This window comes from Propithecus coquereli, unplaced genomic scaffold, assembly GCF_000956105.1.
Source record: "Propithecus coquereli isolate 6110/MARCELLA unplaced genomic scaffold, Pcoq_1.0 Scaffold533, whole genome shotgun sequence".
Classification (NCBI taxonomy): domain Eukaryota; kingdom Metazoa; phylum Chordata; class Mammalia; order Primates; family Indriidae; genus Propithecus; species Propithecus coquereli.
The window spans coordinates 1,632,294-1,649,533 of NW_012151208.1; the positions used below are offsets into that span (position 1 = coordinate 1,632,294).

Here is a 17,240-nt window from a genome sequence, read left to right on the forward strand (position 1 = left end):
TGACAAAAGTTGTTTAAGACCTGTATACTAAAACTATGAAACATTTCTGAGAGAAATTAAAGAAGATTTAAATAAATGGAGGGATATGTTCATAGGTTAGAAGACTTGATATTATCAAGATATCAATTCTTCCCAAACTGATTTGTAAATTGAATAAAATCCCAATCAAAATTTCAGCAGGAATTTTTATAGAAGTTGGATTGATTCCAAAATTCATGTGGAAATGGAAAGAACCTAGAATAGGCTGAACAACTTTGGAAAAAGAACAAAGTTATAGGACTAAATCTAACTGATTTCAAGACTAATTATTATAAGTTTCTTATAATGAAGACAGTGTAGTATTAGTGTCAAGGTCAATAAATAGATTAATGAAATAAAATAAAAAATTCAGAAATAGACTCCACACATATAGACTACTGATTTTTGACAAAAGTACATGGCAATATAGTGAAGAAGGGACAATTGTTTCTATCTGAAACAACCGGATATCCATACAAAAATTAAAAAAAAAAAACAACTCAATCCATACCTCATACCATATACAAAAATTAACTGCAAGTGAATGTAAAATAAACTTATAAAACCTCTAGCAGAAAATATAACATAGGGGAAAACCTTTGTGACTTTGAGTTAGGTAAGATTTCTTAGATACACAACATCAAAAGCACAACACACAAAAAGGAACAAGTTGATAAATAAGACGTCATCAAAATTTAAAACTTTTTCCTATTGAGAAATACTGTCGGCTGCGCGGTGGCTCACGCTTGTAATCCTAGCACTCTGGGAGGCCGAGGCAGGATGATCCCTCAAGGTCAGGAGTTCAAGACCAGCCTGTGCAAGAGTGAGACCCCATCTCTACTAAAAATAGAAAGAAATTAGCTGGATAACTAAAAATATATAGAAAAAATTAGCTGGGCATGGTGGCACATACCTGTAGTCCCAGCTACTCGGGAGGCTGAGGCAGAAGGATTGCTAGAACCCAGGAGTTTAAGGTTGCTGTGAGCTAGCCTGATGCCATGGCACTCTAGCCCAGGCAACAGAGCAAAACTCTGTCTCAAAAATAAAATAAAATAAAATAAAATAAAATAAAATAAAATAAAATAAAATAAAATAAAATAAATAAAAAGAAAAATACTGTCAAGAATATGAAAAGACAAACCACAGACTGGAAGTAAGTAATTGCAAATCATATATTTGACAAAGGACTTGTTTCCAGAGGATGTTTTTTTAAAATTCTCAAAGTACAATAATACAAAATAAATAAACTAATAAAAAAATGGGCAAAAGACTTGAACAGACACTATCCAAAAGATGTCATACAACATGAAACGACACTCAACCTCATTAGCAATTAGGGAAATGCAAGTTAAAATCACAACCAGATACAACTATATGTCTATTAGAATGACCAAAACCAAAAAGATTAAGCATTGCAAATGTTGGTGAGGATGTGAAAGAAATGTGGTACATTTATTCTATGATTCCACGAAATACTCAGCAACAAAAAGAAATAAACTATTGACACATGCAACAACACAGATTTCAAACTAAATATGCTGGGTAAAAGAAGGCAGATTCCACCCCCCGCAAAAGAATAAATACTGTATGATTTCATTTATCTAAAATTCCATAAAATACGAACTAATCTATAGGGACAAACATCATATCAGTGTTGGCCTGTGGTCAGTAGAGTAGCACAGGGTAGGAGGGAGAGGAGCATAGAAACAGAAGCTTGGGGGAGTGATGGATATGGTTGCTATTTTGATTATGGTGATATTTTTACGGGTGCAAACATAAGTCAAAACTTTTCAAAAGGTATACTTTAAATATATGTAGTTTATTGTATGTCAATTCTACCTCATTTAAAAAAAACCTTAGTGCAGCTTTCAAGAATAGAAAAATAATAATAAGGAAGTAATAACTAATATCTACGGAGAGTTAGAAGGTGCCTCCACTGTGCTAAGCATCTGTCTATGTGTCAATCTATCCTTATTTTACCCTCATAACAACCTTATGAAGTAGATAAAATAGATACTCTTCTCATCCCATTTTCACTGACGAGGACTCTGGTGCTACATAACTTTCCCAATGCCACATAGCCCATAACAGTGGAGCCAGGGTCTGAGCCCCGGGAGCTCGCTCAGAGTTCAGGCTCTACACCACTGTAGGTGTCAATTAATTTTTGTGTCTTCTTGTTGTCATTTGCAGGAAAAAATCACAGGAGAAGCTGCATTTGAGGAACCTTTACCAGCTGCCCAAAATGGAACTATTATTGAAACGGAGGTAGGGCTTGAGCGGGGCCTTTGCACACCTGCTGGCCACCCCATAAGCTTCACTCCTTTCCACCTCCGAGTCTTCATGTGCCATTTCCTCCTCCAGGCCCCTCTGTCTCTCTCTACCAGTTCACAGCTACCTCCTTCATAGGACCCACCCCACAAAGCCTCACCTGACTAACTCTGACCCCACTGTGATTATTCCTTTATTCTGAACCCTCTATACAGCTTAGACTGTAGGTTACATTTTCTACATAAATTATTTGCAACAATTTCAGTAAGTACAGTTTTTCTCTCCTCCCCATTGCACAAACAGAAAAAATTTTGGAGACGAAAAATGTGTAAGAATTTTCTCCATATCATACACACATGCATATGCTCATCTCCATACCTATATGTATCATATATCATTCACATGCATCTCAAGTTCCAGTAACTGATCCCTCCTGTGATGGCTTCAGGCCAAGGGGTGGTGGCATCTTCCACCAGTAGCCACCCCTGGACACTTCACCTTCCTTTGTTGGTTTCCCTTCACCCCACCCACACTTCTGCAGGTGGGCCTTTGTTAAACCAGATTTGTCCACTCCATTGGAGTGTCCCTTCCATTTCCTGCCAGGCACATGAGGATTCAGGAAGAGATTGGCAGGGCTGTGCAGACCCTGCTCAGGATTTTGGACTTTGCCTAAGGAGCAGAGGAAGGCATTGTAGGCTTTTGAGTGGGAGATTGGCATGATCAAACATTTTCCTTCCCCAGTGATGAGCACAGTGCTGGACTTTCTGGAGACTCCCAGGAGCCTCTTGTTGCTAGGCTGACTGACCCAGCAAGAATCAGCCTGGGAAGCCCAGGGAGCCCCTGAGGAGGGAACAGGGCATGGGGTTAGTCATATCCATGGAGGCCCTGAGCCAGATTCACTGAACACTAATGCCAGATATTGGAGTTCTGCTAGAGAGCCAAATTCTCCAACCCCTTTCCTCTCCAGATTCTGACCAATGAGGGAGTCTACCCAGAAGTCAGCAAGTGATAAAAGTACCACTTTCTCATGGCTGACACTGAACTAGAGAATAAAGCTTGGACCTGGGACACAAATGGGCTTCCCATTTCTCCCTACTAAATTAAATGTCTACACCTCCTTGTAGGCAGGTCTCACCCTTAGGGAAGGGTCTTCCCCTCTCCCAAGCTGACTGCATGGAGGGGAGAAGAAAGTGTACAGTCTGGGATGTGCTGCCAGAAAGAGATAGTGCTCTGTAGGTGCAGGGCAGGGCCTGTTCTTTGCAGCTCACTTTAGTAGATGCTGTTGGAACCCCACCCATGTTCCTTTAGCACTTATCCCTCCCAAGCACCCTGAAGATGAGGACAGCAAGTCTTTTTCCAATGCTTTGTTGTAGCAGGTCAGGCTCTTTGGGGGAGCAGCCATCAGCCAAGGAGTGAATCAGTACTCCAGCTCCTTCACCTCTTAGGGGGGACAGCTCTGCTGTGTATCCCCCTTTCTCCCAGAGATCTCAGTGGGATTGAGTTCACTGTGGTAACCCATACTTTAAAGTACCCTGCGTTGGTGTCCTTCCCTCCCTTGCCTTTCTTCCGCACTCCCATCACGAAATTTCCTGGCTTTGTTCCCCAAGTCAACTAATGACTCTCAAACCCTTAGGTCAGGGTTTGCTTCTGGGGGAACCCACACTAGGAGACTCACCAGCCCATAGGTCACCCCTTGTGCCCTGGGGAGGAGAGAGCGGAGATGAAGCAGAGAGTAGCAGTTTTCTCTCTGATATTCCTAAGAGGGGGGCCATTCCTTTATGAACCCTAACAAGGATATGGAGGGAGGGACATGATGCCCCCTGCCCCACATCAAACACATAGGAACCCCAGAGGACATCTGGTTCAACAAGGTGGATCGATCTCTCATTTTTATCTCCTATCCCTTCTGGAAAAAAAAAAACAAAACACATGAAATGACAGTAAAGGAATAAAAAGGGCACAAATCCACAAAGACAAGACGAAGAGGAGATATTGGAAGAGAAGCACTTTAAAAATATTGAGAATAAAAAAATCAATAGAGGAGTTTACACTGGCTTAGCACAGCTGAGGAAGGTGAAACCCAAGCATCTTTATGGGAGGAGAGACTGGTGGAAAGTGTATGACTCGGCAAGGCGAGGACTGGAAGTTCTGCAGAAGGCGGAGTGGGGACAGGGGCTGACAGGAGGGGTGTGTTTGCTGGTCTGATGCGGAGCGACTGGAACACTAGAGTCCCTGCAGCCTCCACTTAGCTCATCAACCATACCCCAGGTGAAATGTGAAGTGACCAGATGACTATTCTCTGGAGAAATCAAACAGAGACAGCTCCAAATTTAGATTTAGCCTGCACTATGTGAGGCCGTGTAATGGTGCAGGACAGAGAATAACAAGTAAGTAGAATTCTCCATATCAAATGAGGCCCTTCCTCCAGCCACTGTCTCTGAACACCAGAAGCCAAGTCTTTGTATTAGTTTTCTACCGCTGCTGTAACATTACCACAACGTTGGTGGTTTAAAACAATGTAAATTTATTACTGTATAGTTCTGGAGGTCAGAAGTCCAAAATGGGTTTCAGTATGCTAAGATTCACGTGTGAATTGGAACGTATGTCTTCCAGAGGATCTAGGGGAGAGCCTGTTCCCTTGCATTTTCTTCTAGAAGCCACTTACATGCCTTGGCTTGTGGCCCCTTCCTCCCTCTTCAGCACCAGCAGTGCACCAGCATCCTCTCTCTGACAGCTTCCCTCTCGTAAGGACCCTTATGAATACGTTGGGACCGCCTGGATAATACAGGGTAATCTCATATCAAAATCCACAATGCAATGACATCAGCAAAGTCCTTTTGCCCTGTAAGATGATATATTTTTATAGGTTCTGGGGCTTAGGACATGCACATCGTTGGAGGCCATTGTCCTGTCTATCACAGTTCCTCATGCAGGAGATTCGGAGAACTTAATTCCCCAAAAAACTGGCAGGCCCAAAAAGAGGCCTTCAGATAATGTCACCAGAGGTGGCCGCCCAGTAAAAATGCCAGGTTTCTGCCTGATCACCCCATGAAGTGCCCCAGTTAGCCAGTGGCTATGGAGTTTTGCTTCCCAAACACGGTTTTTTTAGGAAGCCAGAAATGTGCTCTAGTGATATAAGGGCCTAAACAACGAAGAAAAAAGACAAGGAAAAGACCTGGAACTTAAGAAACAGGAGCTGCAAAACAAGAAAGCAAGTGGTAAGACAGGCTGGTAAGAGCTACAAGTCCGGATTAGAGGAGGGGGAGAAAAAAATGAGGTTCATATATTATCTCAAATGCCTGATTTTTTGGAAAATAATATTGACCAACACTTGGCAAATCTGATAAAGCATGTGGAAAAAATTAGGAGACCAAGTGAATAAAAACAAAGTACACAAATGAAAACAAAGTATATGACACTACTCTGCTCAACAGCAGCAATACTTACGTATTTATAATAGTGTACACACTTACCGATTTAGCCCTGAGCAGTGATGTAATTATCCCAGGGGGGATAAGATGTGGGAAGAGGGGTAGTATAAGAAGGCTAAATCTATCCACCCCACCAATACCCAGTGGGAAATTTCAAAAATTGACGAATTAAGAAATAGCAGCATAAGCATGTTGTTCAGAAATATAGAGATAAATAAATACCCAAAGAAATGAAAAAGTTGAAAGTGCTAGCCAACGGGAAGGAGACTCGGGGAGGCAGGGGACTGCTGCTTTTCTTTATAAATTTTAGTGCTATGTTGCTTTAAATGTTACCATATGACTGTATTACTTTGATTTAAAGGAATTCCAAGAAGAATCTCAGAATGAATCATTTTCTCCTGAGTCACGACACCTTCTCAGATGCCTGTCTGTGGAACTGAGCAGTCTCAGCACTGACTGTCCAGAGGGCTGTGGTCATTGGGCCTTCCTGGGCTCCACATCGCCTCCGCAGTTACTCCCAGAACTGCCTGACCCGTCCCAAGATCTAAAAATTCTTTTATCACAAGTTCAAAATGAAAACAACTTTTGGGACAGAGGTATTCTGCTCCTGGACTTAATGTATTTATAATACTACCATGCTCTAATCTCTGCCCAGGCATGTGGTTAAAATACGGACCCTATATCAGAGGCCAACTGAAACCATTTGTTTCTGACCTTCATGTGAGAACTTGTCTTAATCATTTTATAAATTTTGAATATCTCATTAAGAACATCTCAAAAACAGGCCCAGCTCAGGATGAATTGTTTCAGGTGAGACAGTCACACCTGTCCTAGGAACAGTGTAATGCGGAGATGATGCAATCACCAGCCCACTAACTTGCAGGAAGTGGATAGGATTCCCATCGGCTTCTCTCTCCTTGCTCTAGGACGTAGAAAAACACAATCATGTTTCCCCTGTGCTGGATCACCACGTCAGCAGTGGGACCTCAGTGTCGATCTCACTGCCGGAAGAGCACAGCCACTTCCGCCCCATCTACAAGGGAGCCTCAGCCGCTTTCTGTATCCAGCTGTTTTGTATTGAAGAGAAATATGAAGCAAGGCAAGTACTGACCTCCAGGTGTCTATTATGGTAAGAATTTCCCATGGCATTGGTGGCCCAACATCTTAATCTTGCAGAGCCAGTGGTTTCCAAACCTGGCCCCACATCCTAATCTTCTGGGGAATTTTGTTTGAAACACAGATTCCTGGGCTCCATCCAGAGATTCTAGTCCATAAAAATTAGGTAAGGCCCACAGAAGTATGCAAGAAAGATGCCCAGGTCTGGCTCACCTACATAGCAGTTGGGGATCTGGAATATCATCACTTATGTACACACACTGCTCTCGTTCTCTAAAGTTTGCATTTCTGGGAGAATGGATTGATGCTTGTTTGGAGTCTTTTGGTTGCGAGTAACAGAAAATCCAACCAAATTAACTTCGGAAAAAATGTAATAATTGCCTCACATAACTAAGAATAAGTCCAGTGGTAGGACTGTTTTAAATATGGCGTGATGTAGGACTTAGATAACCAAATCAAGGACCAAGTTTCCCTCTCTACCCCTTCACCCTGGCTCCCTGATTTTGGCCCCATTCTCAGAGGAGTGTTCCCATTGTGGGGCCAAGACGACTGACAGTCTCAGATCTGTGTGAAAATCCAGTGAGGAGGACGTCCTGGTTTGGGCCCAGCTTTCTGGCAAAAGTCCCGTGAGGCCTGACTGAACTGTGTTTGTTCCTGAGCCAGTGGCTGTGACCAGCCCCTGCCACAAAGAGATGGGCTCCATCCCTTGCCTCACGCTCCACCCCAAATCTGCAGCTGGAGCATCACCCAAAATGTAAGATCTGAGAGGGTGGTAAGTGGAACACCCACCAACAATCCCGGGCAACAACAAGGAGGAGGCGTGGTGCCCGGCAGACAAAGCCCTGGTGTCCTCCAGGCCACTCAGTCTCCCCACTTCCTCCAGAACACACACGCGCAACGCTTGCTGTCTCTGCAGTGTGGATGTGGATTGCTGCCCCCAGGGCCGAGATTCCACATCTCTTTAGCACACCCACCTACTCCATCATTTGTCCACAGAACCATCTCAAAGAGGAGAGGATTGGCCCATTTTAGAGGATGTGTTTAAATACATTCCCAATCTCCCAGCTCCCCTACAACCATGTGTTACTTTTACTTTTTTCATCTTAAGTTTTCGGTTTCTATGGCAATCTTTGGGATTGAAAAGGGAAATCTTTTTATTCTAATTATATCGTACACATCTAAAAACCTGTAAAGCCCTTCTCTATTTGTTGTTTTGTATTTATTTTCCCTGTGCATGTAGATGTGATTGTGCTTCGAATGGAATTTTTGAATTTTCAAACAGAAATTCAGTAACCCATTGTGGTTTGCCTGTGACTATATATCAGCAGCAGGTCAGAAAATCTTTCATATATAAAAGAGGAAAAGATCAGAGTAGCCTGTGGTATCTCCCACATCTCCCCTCAACTTTTCCAGAAAGGAAGGGAAGAATCTTGTGCACAAAATGACCATCTTTTGTTTTGGCTTTCAAACGCGCAGAGATGATTAATTGCTATGATAGTGCCTTCAGTTCTACAAAAAACTTTATTACTGACATATGAAGCTTATGACTTATGCAACCAATTATTGTTCAGCTAGACACAAATTCTGACTAGTGGTTGGCTAATCGCTGCCCGAGGGGAAAGAGCCATAAATCTCTGTAAATATCCAACGATGATGCATTTGCTTGGAGGACAGTGACAGTGCTTACTATCTGTTTACAGGTCGCTGGATTTTATGGATTTTGTTTTCAGTCTCTTTCCTGTAAGTACATGCTGAATTTTGAGTAACTGTTTTTGTAAGCTCGAGAGTTGTAGAAAAATGAAATGCCATATTCATCATCCAAACATTTAAAATGCTGTGAATGTTGAGGTTTGAACTGCTTCTGTGTTCTGAGAATAAGGTCAATTGGCATGTCGTGAATTCTTAAAAATGGAAAATATTGTCATTTTCAATCTTTCTTCAGTCACGCTATTTTAGCAGTTTTTTAAAATGCATGATTTCATTTAGACATAGCTTTACCAGTGTTTTATTAGAATCAAATCATTCACAGTAGTATATGAAAATGTCAGAATTACACTAAAGTGGATGAGACTGTTATATTACTTTGTAGTTTACATTGGCTCGAAGTATTCTGAAATCATCATATTGCTTTTCTGGCGATAGGAAGGTAGGAACTGTGGTTAATTTTCAGGTTGGCATTTCTTTGCCTATTAGTTCCTCAGGACTGAGCCCATGCCTGGCTGGTAGGATGGGCTCAACCCACGTTAGTGAATGGGCCTGATGGCCAACATGCAGGTGCAAACAAGATGGTCCATTTCAAGGTGTCTCCGGCCTCTTCCTCCATTCTTGTTTCATTGTCTAGGGATGGAGATCTAACCAACCTCTTATCGCTTTATTGAAGGGAAGAAAGTGGGGAAAAAAGACAACTGAGGGACAAAATGGGTTTTTTAAAAGACTATTTTCATGACTGGCCTGTTAGTTGAGTCAACTGTACGTCTTCAGTTGGCTAATTTCAAGCAAAATATCCATTGCTTTATTTTTCCTTAATACTCTTTCTAATGAGATTAAAAACAAATATGGCTTAATTGTCTTGCCTAACCACCATGTGATCTTAGGTTTTATTTCCTCATTTTTTAAAATACAATGAAGCTTTGCAATAAGGCAATATGCTCTCCATTGTAATTTTTAAGGCATTTTCAAAGCTCATAAAACAATGTAGATTACCCTGAACATAGGATTTACAAAGCTGATTTTCCTCAAAGATTCCCCAAAGAAATTTCACTAAGTTTAACTCTTTCCTATTATAAAATGCATGGAAAGGCATATCTTTAGCATTATAAAAATAATGCTGGCTTTAAAAAGGTAAAAGACCTGTTTACAGTTCAATCCTATTTGATTTTGGGATATGGGGAACAAAATACCTTGATTACTTCTTCCTTAATCCTTCAAATTCAAGTGGAAGCAACTCATTGTAGTTAGTCTTCCCCTCCCAGAGGAAGCCCACCCAGACTTGGCACCCAATCCTTATTTTTAGCTTGAGTATTTCAGTAACTTGACTCTAAAGTTCCCCAAAAGGAGCCCTGTTATTTTGCTAGAAAGAAGGAAGATAAGATCAAACAATGATTCACTCCTTTGGGTTGCACAAATGTCCCCAGGGTTTGGGATTAGCACAGATAATGCCTTCACAGGGTTCAGGGGGAGGCGAGATCCCAAAGGGACAAATTAGCCCTGGGAAGAACAGGCTGCTTCTGCAGGGACCTGGCAGAGGACCAAGCGGCTGCATGGAGCACAGACAGCCTAGAGCAGCACCATCCATAGACTTGGAGCGTGAGCCACATCAACAATTCTAAATGTTCCGGCAGCCACATGGAAAAAAAGGAAAAAGGAACAGATGAAATCCATGTTGTAATATATCTTATTTAACTTAATATATCCCAAACATAATCATTTCAACATGAAAAATTATTAGTGAGCTATTTGCGTTGTTTTTCTCATACTAAGTCTTTGAAATCCGGTGTGTATTTTACATTTATAGCACATCCCAATACAAGTAGTAAATTTTCATCAGAAATACTTAATCTGTATTTAGATTTCCTAAAATTTATAGTTGGGTAAATAGAGTCATATACTCAAGTTAGATGTAGATTCACATAACATAAGCAGACATAAAACTTTTCTAATAATGAAATTGAGTATCAGTTTTTAAAGTTAAATGAAATTAAAAAATGTAGTCACTCAGTCACAATAGCCACGTTCCAAATCCTCGGTGGCCAGATGTGGCCACTGACTACTATATGGGACAAGGCAGGTCTAGAATAGAAGATGAGTGGCATCTATCAGGATACATGGATCCTCCTGCATCTGCTAACTAAACCTACTGCCTGGGTTTAAACATGCCCTTGGATCTGTTCACCCAAGTGCGACCACTTGGTGCAACATAAAATACATATCCATTTATGTATAATCACAGGATTTTATAGCCAGAAAAGGCCTGGAATACCACCATCTTGTCTCACAGAGGAAGGGACTATGGCTGGTATAAGGTCACTTAGTAAGCACAGGGACTTTGCTAGAACATTGTGCTGCCTCATTTACTTGGTGATACAAGTGAATTCATAAGTGCCAATGGTATTAGTTTAAAAATCTACTTCCACAAAAGAGCTATGCTGATGAGTGCCATTGTTCATAAGATTTATTTACTCAGGCTTCATTCACACTTACAGATATTTTCTCCATGTCCTTGTAGTTGCTCAGGTCCCTGAATTTTATGTGGTTACTTTCCAAATTATGGGAAAGTTTAATCTGAGTATATTTTCCTTAATCAATGCATTTTGCTTCTATTTTCCTTAGTGTTTTTTTTAAAGCAGGAGTTTGTTTATTGATAAATGATTTTTTATTCTTTCCCTATATCCTGGTTTCCAACGATGTTAGGGCAAGAACTTCTGCATAATTTCTGTGCCCCATCTCACCCCTGAGTTTGTCCTCATCCAGAACTTCGTCAAGATGGTCCCCTTCCCTGACTGCACCCTCAATCAGGAGCTCTACGTCTTCCATCGGGCTGGATTGCTCAAGTAAGTGGACACATGTTTGGTCAAAAGACAATTCATGAAATTAGAAAGGAACAAGGAGCTCTCTGCTATTTTAATTTAATAATTATTTTAAAGATTGTCCTTTATTAGTAGAGGGCTTGATCAAGTGATTGTAACTAACATTTAGGGAAAGAGTAGTACTGAGAAGAGATTTGTCCTGTCAGATATTAAAACACAAGATAGCTTCATAATAATCAAAACAATGCCGTGTTGACAGATTGTATAGATAGAACATTGTAACACAAGAAGGAGTCCCACCAGAGACCATGTGCAAATATGTGTGTGAGTGTCTATATATATTAATATATACATATATGACAAGGTATGTGTCACAACAGTGGGAACAGGAAGGATTATTCTGTAAATGGTGGGACCAAATTAAGATAAAAACTTTTTTTCATACTCTACAGTAAAGTAGATTCCCTGGTGATTGGAGAGTTAAATGTAAATATTAAAAACATAAAAAAATTAGAAAATATATTTATGCTGCTAGTTTCTGTGCCAATTTCTGGCAATTCAATGGTGAACAACATACAGATATGGTCCCTGCCTTTTCATGGCTTATAAACACACTCATAAATGCAAAATTGCAACTATGATGGGTGTAACCAGTGATGGGCATCTGGTACTGAGAGTATGTAACACTGGGAGATTCAGCCCAGTCAGAGGAAACTTTCCTGAGGAAGTAATATTGAATGCCATAGGAGGAATGTGAGTGAAAATTGATCTTTATCATGTCTGAAAATGGAGAAATTATTTACAAAATATGAAATTAAAAAATTAAGTTTTTTTTTGTACTATATAAAGTTTTTTTGAACCACCCTAATTTAATTAAAATGTAACTGATTAACAGAAGGACATTTTTAACAAATATAACAGACAAAAGGTTGGTAATTTAATATATAAAGAGCTTTAATAACTCAGTAAGAAAATCACTTAATACCCAAATAGAAAAACTAACAAAAGTCATGGCCAGACTGTTTACACATGAAGAAAAACAAAAAGTCAGTAGATGTTTAAAAATCTTCTACCTTATAACTAATCAGGGAAAAGACACCAAAGTAAGAATGAGATATTTTTGGTCAGTTGGCAAGAATTAAAATACAGAAATGTTGATTTCTAATGAGACACATGTAGGGCTGGTTAGAATGTAAATTGACATGAAATTTCAAAGGGCAATTTGGCTATAACTCTAAAGTTGTTCATACACTTTGACCCTTTAGTTCTACACCTAGAAATCTATCCTAAAAAACTAATCAGAGATAGAAACAAAAATTCATGGATGAGGATTAAAAAATATTGGCAACACTCTAAATGTCCAATGGTAAGAAAATGTTCAAAAACTTTATGGTACCTATATGAAGGAATCTGTATCTATGTTTACAATTCATTTAAAGAATATTTAATGATTGGAAAATGCTCAAAATGCAATGGTAGGCTAAAAAACATAACAGTATATAAAATGGTCTTTAAATATGACCTACATTTTTAGAGAAAGGAGAAAACCATGTGAACAAAATAGGCTAAAAGGAGACATGCAGATGTAGGGACACTGTGGCACACAACCCAGGTCCCTCTCCCTCAGGGCTTAAGGACTCATTTCCCAGCTGCTGGATGTGTGAGCATGAAAAGCGTGAAGCCAGGATCCAATAAAAGAGATTGCCCTGGACTGACGAGAAGGGCTTTACCCAAGGTCCTGCCCATCTCCAAGGGCAGCCTCCATCCAATAGGACTGATTAGTGTCTGTGTTGGAGACGGCAAGGGGGCGGGGTAAGGGGGCAGTGTAAAGGGCAAGCTCTGGTAGGGCAACTGTGAAGGATCTTCCCAGGGCCAGAACCCCTGTGGGGTCAGCTGGACATTTTTTGTGATTACATCACTTGCAACCCAACTTCTCCCTCTGCCCCGTGTGCTTCTCTCAGTCCCCGCAGTTGTAGAGAGTCCCAAGAGCTCACCCTAATAACCTCTGGCATGTAGATCCTGGCCTGCAACACTGAAGATGGCCAGTGCTTGCCTCTGGTGTTAGTAGAAACATCAGGGATGATTTTTAATTTTCTTCCTTATGTTGCCTAAATTATGGAATTTTTCTGCAGTAAGCCTTGAATATCAGGTAGGATTCTTTTGTTGGCAAGTGGTAGGAATCCATCAAACTGGCTTAAAGAACGAGATTTATTACTGTACACATGCGAAGAGGAAAATCTAAGGGCAATGCTGGTTTTATATGTAATTTAATTAGAAATCTAGCCCTCTTTGACCTCTGTCTTCCGTATTGACCACTTCTTAGACTGGCGCTTCCTCAGTGGGCCCAGGATGGTTGAAGTAGCTTTAGACCTTCCAAGTCCAACATGCCCCTCCCCAGCCCCATGTGTAGACTCTCCCGTCATTAGCATCCAGCACCAGAGTGGTGCATTTCCTATGATCAATGAACCTACATTGACACAGCATCAACCATAGTCTGTAGTTCACATTAAGGTTCACTCTTGGTGTTGCACATTCTGTAGATTTGGACAAATATATAATGACATGTGTCCACCATTATAATATCACAGAGAATAGTTTCACTGCCCTAAAAATCCTCTGTGCTCTGTCTATTCATCTGTCCCTCCTCACAGCCCCATCAACCATTAATCTTTTTACTGTCTCCACAATTTTACCTTTTCCAGGATGTTGTATAGTTGGAATTATATAGTATGTAGCTTTTTCAGATTGGCTTTTCTTCACTTAGTAATATACATTTAAGGTTCTTCCATGTCTTTTCATAGCTTGATAGCTCGTTTCTTTTTAGCACTGAATATTTCACTGTGTGGATGTACCACAGTTTGTTTATCCGTTCATTTACTGAAGGACATTGTAGTTACTTTCAAGTTTGAGCAATTATGAATAAAGGTGCTATAAACATTCATGTGCAGTTTTTTATGTGGACATAAGTTTTCAACTCATTTGAGTAACTACCGAAGAGTGCAATTGCTGGATCCTATAGTCAGAGTATGTTTAGTTTTATGAGAAACTGTCAAACTGTCTCACAATTGGCTGTACCATTTTGCATTCATACCACCAATGAATGAGAGTTCCTGTTGCCCCACACCCTTGCCAGCACTGGGTGTCGTCAGTGTTTTGGATTTTAGCCATTCTAACAGGTATGTCAGTGGTATCTCCTTGTTTTAATGACATACGGTGTTGAAAAATGTCTTCATATCCTTATTTATCATCTATATATCTTCTTTGGCGAGGTATCTGCTCAGGTCTTTTGTCTATTTTTTAATTAGATTGTTTATTTCTGGTTTTTTTTTTTTGTTTTTTTTTTTTTTTTTTTTTTTTTTTGAGATAGGCTTTTGCTCTGTTTCCCAGGCTAGAGTGCAGTGGTATCATCATAGCTCACCACAACCTCAAACTCCTAGGCTCAAGTGATCCTCCTGCCTCAGCCTCCCGAGTAGCTGGGAAAACAAGCATGCGCTATCACACTCAGCTAATTTTTCTATTTTTTGTAGCAACAAGGATCTTGCTCTTATTCAAGCTGGTCTTGCACTCCTGAGCTCAAGCAATCCTCCTGCCTCAGCCTCCCAGTGTGCTGGAGTTACTGGAGTGAACCACCTTGCCTGACCAATTTCTGTTTGACTTTTTAAAAATCATGGGCATACATTACTTTTTTTTCCCACTATTTTTCACTTTCACTCTTTTTAAAAGAGTCAGTTTTATTGAGGTTTAATGTACATAAAGTAAAATTTACCCTTTTTTTGTATACAGTTTTATTAATTTTGACAAATTCAGTGTATAATGGCCACCAGAAACTCTGTAATAGAAAATGTAGTTAATTTTATCTACAGTGAAATTTTAAATTTTATTATGATTCAAGTAGAAATTTTTTTAAATGTACTTTACCCTGTCTGCATTCTTAAGTAGAGTGCATGGGTGACATTTTTCCTGACTTGCCATTCTCCTTCTAAATAAATACAATTGAATGAACACATGCTGGAGAGGGAGAGCAATCAGATGACATGGACCTAGGAATGGGTCATCAGTCTGGCTGTAGTAGCAGCCTTGTTCTTCGTGGCTTAATTGCATAATTTATAGTCATATGCTTTTCTTTCACACTCTTTTACTATGAACATGTATTACTTTTATTAAAAATAAAATCTAAATTTTTTAAGTGATGAGACTTCTGGGAATTAGTCCTGGTTGCAGCAGGGCCCTACTTTTTCTTTGTAACTGTTTTCAGTGTCAGCTTTATTTATTTATTTTTTAATCTCTTGCATCTAAATTGGAAGCAAATCACATACACCTGGGTTCTTTTCTGAAAAATTAAAGACTCACGGGCTGAGATAGTTTTTCTGTCTTTCCTGTCACAAGTCTTGTTTTTCATCATAGTTGCCATCTGAGCCCTCATCAGGAGCCTTCCTCCACCACCTCGTAAGCTTGTCACCGGCCCACTCACCACACCACATCAGGTTCTCACCTTGTACATTTAAACTAAATTCTAAGCATAAAGAGCCTTTTGGTGAAATCGCACGTTTAATGTTAAAAATGATAGCTTTGTCTGTCAAGATGGCTCGATTCCTAGAATGAATACAATATTCTTCTTCCCTCTGCTCTTTTAAAGCCCAAACTCCTGCACCCGTCTTCAGACAGCTGATCTTGGCTGGAGGGAGAACGGAGGCCACCTAACCTGAAGGGGGTCTTTCACATCCCAGTGATATTTGTATTTTTGAAAAATGATTATGCTAACAAATGAATTTGGAGGAATTTCATATCATAAAAAATGAAGTTCAGAAGTGTGAGCATGGGAGTGACCTCAAAGAAGACCATCCATCACCTTGCTGGGCCTCTGGCATCAGTTACCCTGAGGTGGCCCTGCCTCCATAGGGCCTTCCCTTTCTGTCCCCATTTCCCACCCTCCCCCCAACAGTATTCCCTGAAAGTACCAAGATGTTTTCATAGTCCCTTCACTGGCACCTGCATCTCAGCCAGGAGTGCAGGAGAAGTCCAGGTGCAGCAGCCAGTGTCCATTGTAAGTCAGGGCACTGGGGGTGATGCTCTGTGACATGCACCCTTCATATCCATGGAGACACATACTTGGTTTCTAGTAAGTGAAGCCTTACAAGGGTTTGTTCATCCCTTTTGTCAAAGGAAACCATCTGGGGTAGACTGGCAGCTCCACGAGGCTGTTGCAGGTCATGGCATCTTGCACCTTCCTGCCCCTTAGGACATGGCTTCCCTTCTTAAGGCTACCTCATCTCTATTCAGGGGTAGTTCTTTATTTTATATGCTCTTCAGTTCTGCTGCAAGCGTGGTCCATGGACCAGCATCCACTGAGAACTTGCTAAAATGCAGAATCTCAGGCCCTGCCCAGGCCTTCGGAGTCTGTGTTTACCCAGGAATGTGTGTTGCTAACAAGTGACTTTTATGCACATCAAAGTTTGAGAAGCACTGCAGGTGCTTCCGATTTTTATGAATATATCATTTGATAGAAAAGAATTGTGATTCTCTCTCTCTTCGAAATACAGATTTTCTATAACCATGTAAGCCGCACCTACTTTAAACCTTTCATTATCTGGTAATTTTTTGGTACTTTGAGTTATTAAGTCCCTTCTATATTGTATAAATAGGCCCTTAGGCTAGATTTTATAAGAATATGTGGGCTATAACAGTTTTATGAATTTTTTTCTATATATACCAAGTAATGCTTTAATTTTTCTTGCCTGTTTCTTGTTCCTTACCCTTCCTTTTCATACACACCTTCACCTTAACCTGTGTTTTTCTAAAACCATCTTTTTAAATTTCAAAATTTAGATTAATGGTGAGAATGTTTTCAGTTGGAAATGAAAGAAAACCCAACTCACAATGC

General features: G+C 40.3%; 1 protein-coding gene across 1 annotated transcript in view; it reads left to right on the plus strand.

Annotated features, from left to right (window-relative positions):
* CFAP61 (cilia and flagella associated protein 61) overlaps nucleotides 1-17,240 on the plus strand; it is a 255,956-nt gene that overhangs the window by 66,981 nt on the left and 171,735 nt on the right. Inside the window, exons 9-12 of the mRNA XM_012657219.1 lie at nucleotides 2,209-2,283; nucleotides 6,644-6,816; nucleotides 8,534-8,573; nucleotides 11,244-11,383. Of these exons, the coding sequence (XP_012512673.1) occupies nucleotides 2,209-2,283; nucleotides 6,644-6,816; nucleotides 8,534-8,573; nucleotides 11,244-11,383 (428 nt within the window). The remainder of the gene's footprint in view (nucleotides 1-2,208; nucleotides 2,284-6,643; nucleotides 6,817-8,533; nucleotides 8,574-11,243; nucleotides 11,384-17,240) is intronic.